At 38.7% G+C, this 7,500-nt stretch overlaps 2 protein-coding genes across 3 annotated transcripts in view; one reads left to right on the top strand and one right to left on the bottom strand.

The window, feature by feature from the left end:
- LOC138060242 (transcription elongation factor, mitochondrial-like) overlaps window positions 1-1,064 on the bottom strand; it is a 6,980-nt gene extending 5,916 nt beyond the window's left edge. Inside the window, exon 1 of one of the 2 annotated variants that reach the window (XM_068905979.1) lies at window positions 733-1,064. In XM_068905979.1, coding sequence (XP_068762080.1) covers window positions 733-981 — 249 coding nt within the window. In that variant the 5' untranslated portion in view covers window positions 982-1,064. The remainder of the gene's footprint in view (window positions 1-732) is intronic. The other variant, XM_068905980.1, reaches the window with a different exon arrangement.
- A 78-nt stretch (window positions 1,065-1,142) lies between these two features.
- The window catches only part of LOC138059055 (phospholipid-transporting ATPase ABCA3-like), a 38,658-nt gene continuing 32,300 nt past the window's right edge, over window positions 1,143-7,500 (top strand). The window contains exons 1-5 of the mRNA XM_068904565.1: window positions 1,143-1,253; window positions 3,299-4,239; window positions 4,605-5,228; window positions 6,331-6,469; window positions 7,283-7,477. Of these exons, the coding sequence (XP_068760666.1) occupies window positions 3,385-4,239; window positions 4,605-5,228; window positions 6,331-6,469; window positions 7,283-7,477 (1,813 nt within the window). The 5' untranslated portion in view covers window positions 1,143-1,253; window positions 3,299-3,384. The remainder of the gene's footprint in view (window positions 1,254-3,298; window positions 4,240-4,604; window positions 5,229-6,330; window positions 6,470-7,282; window positions 7,478-7,500) is intronic.

Raw genomic sequence — 7,500 nt, 5'->3', positions numbered from 1 at the left:
GTTGTTCCAAAGCCGATTAACTTAATCCAGGATTAGCGTAAACCTTTGTTTCATGTTTTCAACATTTGGTGAGAGTTTCTTTTGCTTATTTTTGTTTTTCAAGATTGAATTCTTCTAGTGTAAAGTTTTGTCAAATATCAGCGTTGAACAGCATTTGGGAGTAAAGAAATAAAGTCCTTGGTTAATTTTAAATCTGGGATTAGCGTTAATCCGCTTTTGAACAACCGGGCCCTGTTGTTTACCATGGTCAGTGAGTCATTTCAGGTGAATTTCCACAGGGTCTTTGTTTTGCACACACCCAGGTTGGTATGTGCAAAACAAAGACCAAAAATTCAGCCTGGGAAAAAGGAAGATCGATCCTGTGGTAATTCCCTGGAAATAACTTTCTGGCTTCAATGCATTTTACCAAAATTTTACTGTTTGATGTGTTACCTTTTCTATTTTCTGGGGTCTTTGTTTTTTCATTTTCTACGTTTTCATTTTCCACACATGCCTATCTGAAATTCGAAAGTCTTGGGCCCATCCCGCAATGCAGTGCAAGGGGTCAAATTCCCAATCCCTGAAAAGATCATGTATGTGCAATATATACATGAACAAGAATAAGCTGCAAACAGCTATTCGTGGGGATAGAACGCGTGACGACGCCCTGAGACCTCTGCGTGGAAGGCTATATAATGACATCAGCACAAAAAGCATTCCTGAAATATTTCACGTGTTTTTGACAAAATTTACCTCTTTTTTCGTCTCTGGTAAATTTAAAATGATTTCTCCTTTTCTTTTTCTTTTAGTTTTATATATTGTCTGTGGATCGCTCTGACCTTCCTTTCCACTGACATTTGTCATCACCACTGTTGAAGTGAAGCTTCGAAGCGTGCAATGGAAGCATGCAAATGCACGAGGTATTAGAAATCTACCACGGTAAGAACGCTGACGAAGTAAATCAGTAAAACAACAGGATAATAACCGGGCGGAATATTCCATTAACAGGAAGATCTGCAGTGTTCGTGATGGCTTAAAATTAACGTTTACCAGAAATGTTCTCCGGCCATTTTTTGAATCATTAGTAGATCCAGTCTTTTTCTTTGCATTGGAGAGGGCAAACGACAGGTTACTCAGCACAACAATATTTATTTTTAGTTCATACTGTAATGTTGAAACTACATATGCCGATCATGTGAGATAAAGTTCTTTTTATCTTCACAAGCGCGACGTTAAAGTGGGGTATTCACATCTTGGAAAGTACAGAAGTCGGGGTAAGTGCACTTTATTCGCATTCTTCGCCGCCTTTTCTTTCATGTGACCAAATGATACTAGTATCTCGAGCTCATGCAATGAGTAACGACCTACAATAGAAAGCCGGTGCTTCTCCCCGGCCAAGACTTTATTCCAGCAAAGCCCCATTTGGGTTGAATTACTTTTATACAAGGCAAATATTGAATTGAATATTTTAAAGAACACCTATATGTTACTTTGCTTCGAAAACTTGCAATTAATTGCACCCTGTTTGCACCGGTTAAATTCCCAATGGGGTGAATTTATTTAGTTTTCAAAAAATTACGTAATTAACCAAGGTCTTATACGAGCCACAAACGGCTGGTGATAAAGTAACTGTTAGTTTAATTTACTAATTATCGTGGTCATCTGGCATGCGAGTTCATTTGGGTATATTTACCCTTAGCTGTTACAACTATAGAAAGTCCAGTTGGCTCTGACCCCGGGGGGGGTACTGCCATATATGGGCTATATAGGTATGTGCCGCTGTGAAGGGTATGGTTTTCAAGCAGTTTACTCTAGCATAGGGTATATAAATCAGAGCGTTTGGGTCTAGAATAGGGTATCATTTTTCACGAAACTGAGCAGTCGCTTGAAGATTTTATCAAGACTAAGGAAACCAGAAATTCCCGCTCAAAAATATTAAAAAGTCGAGTCGGCAAAGTTTAAATTTGCGCAACTCAGCCTCAACAGTGTCAATAAATGGCTATCATGAGAAACTTCTGGATATTATTAACTCTCAAGTATCGGTATTTAGACGGAAATCGGTGGGAGTTTACTCTAGTATAGGGTAGCAAAATTCAGCTGAACTAGCTCTGGTATAGGCTAAGGGTTCCAGGGTCCCAGCGGCACATCCCCACCCAGAAATTCCTAAAGTACCCCCCCGGGGCTCTGACTTGAGCAGTGGTGTGCTGGAAACCACGATTGACAAAGCAGTACTCAGGGTATCTTAGGAGCTACATGTACTGTAGTGGTGCATTTGCAATTATTGATTTTAACCTGCAAATGTTTAGACTTCAAGTCTTATCGTTCAACTGAACCGTACTCCTTTCTCAAAATCCTTGTTAACATGCAGAGTATGACACACACACACAAACTGTTCGTGAATAACGGAGCACAAAGTTCCAGGCCTGGTATGTTACAGGGTACCCATTTTTACCTTTGCAACGAGGTCCCTTCAGAGTCAAGTGAGAAAACTACCTCACTGAGTCAATAAGCATACATATACTAAACTGCAGATTCTTTATTTTAACTGGCAATTACTCAGGGCACTTACTGTATGTATTACAGTGCACATGTAGTTGTCAATCAATTTACAAATGCTGATTGCACCTTTTTAGAAAATTTTGAAGGTTGTGTGTACTTAGATATGTAGGTAAGTTTCAACCTCCAATACAAATGAGTCAAGTCAAAAACAATAATAGAATTATTTAAAGTGCTACTATGATAAAAAAATTAATTTCCTTTTTTTCCTCAGCTTTTGAAAGCGTATTAGCTTAAAACCCGCCTGGCAAAATTTTGATTTGATTTTTATCTAAAGGCTGTTTATTTTGAATGTAAGGTTTGGATTGGATCTGATTGGATCTTAGAGGGTTGGATCTAGGGAAAAGTGACGTCATTGATTCACTACCTTAAAATTTCAGCGTGTAAACGCAACTTATTATATATGCAAAACAGGAGTTTGAAAATCTGAAAGCCCGAAACTCCCGTGCTGCATATTAATTCAGCCGCCTATACACGCATTGCATTCTTATAAAACTATCGAGTCTTTGATATCATTTTCTCCTCGATCCAGCTCTCTCAAGATTTTAAAGTTAGTAATGGCGGACCAACAAGTAACAAAATTCCAGTTAAAATAAACAAGTGTCTTTTTAAACCAGAACTTAAAACTTAGGTCACCTAGTGTTTAGTTAACATAGTTTTGAAATCCAAAGAAACAGAAGAATTAGTTTTTTTGCTTGTAGCAGCACTCTAACCCATGATTTTATTTATTATTAAATGATGTCTTTTCATTCTTACTCACCAGCTTGACACAGATGTTGCATGGGAAATATTGATCTGATACTTTTATTTCTCTTTGTTCACATTTAACTCAGTGGTCTTAACATCAAGATGGGAAAGGCAAACCAGTTTTTTCTCTTGTTGTGGAAGAATCTTACCCTCCTAAGGAGAACTCCAATACGAACATTGTTCCAAATTGGAATGCCACTCTTATTTGTAACAATACTTGTCCTTTTGAGAGCATTCAAGATTAAAACTGAGTATAAACAAAATGTCACATATCCTGCCTTTGCAGTAAATAAACTGCCAAATAATTCGATGGGATTTAAAATTGCATTCACACCCAACACCAGTGACATTAGGCAAGCTATGTTGAAAGTAAAAAAACAGCTTTTTCTGACTGATATGGAAGGATTTCAAAGTGAGGAAGATATGGTCCAAACATTAGTTAGCCTGGAAGGCAACAGAAAAAAACAATCCAATAATTCCCAGTTTCTTGGGGGAATTGCCTTCAATACAAGTCTAAACAGTAAAAATGTTGTTTACAAAATTCGTCTGAGTTCAACATTGAAGAAAAAACAGGAGGCAAACAAGGAAGCAAGGCAGGAAGGGTTTGGATCCGATCCTTCGGCAACCTGGAACACTCAATTTACGTTTCCAGTCTTTGAGGTCCCAGGTCCAAGAAACAGGAATTCTTCTCATGGCGGTCCACCTTTCTACTTTGAAGAGGGTTTCTTGTCCTTACAACATGCAGTAGACTCTGCAATTATCAAACAGATAGGAAATATTACAAGTAATCTGACTGCGACCGTCTCTGTCAAGCGGTTTCCATATCCTGATTATCTTCACGATAACTTTGTTTTGGTTATACAAACCAGCCTTCCTCTGCTTTTGATGCTGTCACTTGTCTATACAGCCTTGAATATTGTCCGTGATGTTGTCTATGAAAAAGAAAAAAAGCTCAAGGTAAAGTAATATTAGTAAGAAATTCATGAGGTTTTGTTTGTTAAGTACATGTAGTTTTCAATCTTTTGCTTCCTCACAGGTGGTACTGAGTGGGACTCCCAGTTCTTTTCATTCAGACTGTATTTTTGTCATTGAAGCATTACATTGTACATTTTCAATTGCTTGCGAAATGTTTCCAAAAAGTTCTAATAGCAGCATTGTAACTGGTGTGTATTTTCACTGGGGGGAAGGGAGGGGAGGGAAAGGAAGGGGTACACTCCTAGGAATTTCCTCAGTTCCCTCCTTTTGGAAGTTGTGGATCTGGCCTTCACATGTGGTGTTACTCAACCTTTTGTACTAACTATGCCATAAATTTCATTTTTCAGGAATCCATGAAAATGATGGGTCTTAGTGGCTGGCTTCATTGGTTGGCTTGGTTTTCTAAATATTTCATGCTTCTTCTTTTTTCCATGGCCATTGCTACAAAATTCTTCACTATAAAATTCAACTCAAATGGAAGGGTTCTGAATCAAACATCTCCAACAGTCCTTTTCGTCTTTCTCATGCTATATACATATTCCTCTATCATGTTTTGCTTTCTTATTAGTGTGTTCTTCTCCAAAGCCAATGTTGCTTCAGCAGCAGGAGGCATTCTTTGGTTTCTTAGTTATGTCCCATATTTCTTTGTCACCCAATACTACAACACAATGGGCTTGGGAACAAAAGCTGCTGCATGCCTTTCCTCTAATGTGGCCATGGCAATGGGGGCTCAGTTAATTGGGAAATTTGAAGGTGCTGGCATTGGATCACAGTGGTCAAATCTCAACCAAGGGCCCTCCATTGATGACAGTTTAACACTTGGTCTTGTTATGGTGATGTTTGTAGCCGATGGATTGATGTATGGTCTCATTGCTTGGTATGTTGAAGCTGTCTTTCCTGGAGATTATGGTGTTCCTCAACCGTGGTATTTCCCTGTTATGCGAAGTTACTGGTGTGGAAAGAGTAAAGAGGTACTATTACAGTGTATGTACATAAATTAAGACCGTGTTTGTACATCGGTCACTTATAAAACAGACTGCACACTGCATAGCAAGGGTAAAATTAATGCACACATAGGGTAGAGTGAGAAAATGCGAGTCACAGTCGTCTGTCATGTCATGTAATGCATGCATGCAATGTCCTAACAGGACAACATTCCTTTACAATTACAGGTAACATGACTTGGGCCAAGCCAATTTGTCCTCAAACTCCCATGGCCTTCTCCTGTCTGGCCTTGTGGTTCAGTCGGTAGAGCAACGGTGATCTAATCCGAAGGTCGTGGGTTCGATTTGCATCCGGGTCAGATATTTTTTTCTGTCCTTGGGTGATGCATAAGAAGTTACTGATGCTGTGGATCAACGACAGTTCTTCATACATCATAATATGCACACAGTAGCGTTGGCCTCTCTTGAATTCTCTCCATACAGTCACATACACATGCTGTATGGGACAACATTCCTTTACACTATTACAGTATAAATTATTATATTCAACTCAAAATCAGGTCTGATTAAGGAATTAATATTATGGCAATAATTATAATTATTCCTGCTTTTCATTGTTCAACACATTGAATCTTGCCATGATGTGGGGACTAAATCATTTTACCGGGTACTTAATTTATTTGCCTTAAGAGAGATTTCACAAAAAGATATACAGTGTAACATGTACAGGTAACTGTAATTATGTTTTATGAAAGCCATTGATGGATTGGATATGTTGGGATCTGTTTGTCACTTGTTTAAGATTATTTTCACTACACGTACCTTAAAGGGTCTGCTAAATCTGCGAGCCAGCGAGCCATGCAAGCCATGTGAATTTCGCATTTCAAGTCTAAGCACCCATTTCAAATAGCGCTTGTAAACAGTTATTAAGTCTAAGCACCCATTTTAAAACGGTTAGCTTAGCTTTCAATAACTGTGTGACTCACATGTTGACTCGCATGAATCGCAGTCATGTCTCGCATGGCTCGGTGGCTCGCAGGTTTAATAATCTACCTCCAAGGTCTTTTTAGTTAATTGTACATAAGTTATTAACCATGAAATAATAAGAGATTATTTTTGGTTTTTGCAGGCAGAAAAAAGTGAGTTCCACAGCTTGAACGGCATTAAGTCTGGAATGTCAGCCCCAGAATTCCTGGAAAAGGAACCTGTGGGTCTGGAACGTGGGATAGAAATAAGAAACCTCAAAAAAGTATTCTCCACTGAGAAAGGTATTTTGCAATTCATTATTTAATTTAAAAAATTCCGTAAAAAGATCAATTTCAATGTTTTGTGCCAAGAAAGGGTTAATACCCAAATCTTGCAGATTAAATTTTTTTGTTATACCTCCCAACTCAAATACGTTTTCTGATTGGAGGAGCAAGTGTCACGTGTCATTGGTCAAAACTTCATGACACCCTAGGGCAACAACAACTTGAACTTTGGACTCACACGTGATCAGGTCGTGCACCTTTGAAACGGTGGCAAATCTGTACGCCAGCCGACATCAAGCAAATAATTTTTATCTGTGTATTGTTCTATTTTGAGTTGGGAGGTATAACAAAACACTTAATGGCTTGCCCCAAGGGCAACAGTGAGTTTTGTTTCCCCTCGACCTCAATGTTTCCCTCGGCTTCGCCTCGGGGAACATTGAGGGTCTTGGGGAAACAAAACTCACTGTTGCCCTTGGGGCCAGTCATTAAGTGCTTAATGGTGCACTGGCAGTCACGGATTGGAGATGAGAAACCAATTCTCTAGGAAGTACTTACGCATAAACATTTAAAGGGTTCTTAAAGTTTACACAAAATGTATACCAGTATCATACAGAAATTTGACAGTGTGTTGAAAAGTCCTAAATTTGCCACTGAATGTAATACTGAATGGCACACTGCAGAGATGAGGTAGTTAGAAATTCCTGTGACAATTTAATTGTTATGAGTAATTCAACATCTGTTAGCTTGCCATTTAAATTAATTTTCTTAACAGTTCAAGTCATTTTGACAAGAATGCTAATTGGTGTGAAAAATCCTTAATGGTACTCTTAGGAAAGAAAGTTGCTGTTAATGGAGTGTCGTTGAACATGTACGAGGGGCAAATTACTGCTTTGCTTGGACACAATGGAGCTGGTAAAACAACACTGATGTCCATGCTAACAGGACTGTTCCCTGCAACGTCTGGCTCAGCACTTGTTAACGGCTGCTGTATAAGAGATAATATCAGTGGAGTACGTGGTAGTTTGGGTGAGTGACAACCGTCTCATAAC

The sequence above is a fragment of the Montipora capricornis genome, chromosome 8 (genome assembly GCF_036669925.1).
Source record: "Montipora capricornis isolate CH-2021 chromosome 8, ASM3666992v2, whole genome shotgun sequence".
Taxonomy (NCBI): domain Eukaryota; kingdom Metazoa; phylum Cnidaria; class Anthozoa; order Scleractinia; family Acroporidae; genus Montipora; species Montipora capricornis.
The sequence above is the reverse complement of the archived record's forward strand: the minus strand, read 5'-3'. Positions and strand labels throughout refer to the sequence as shown.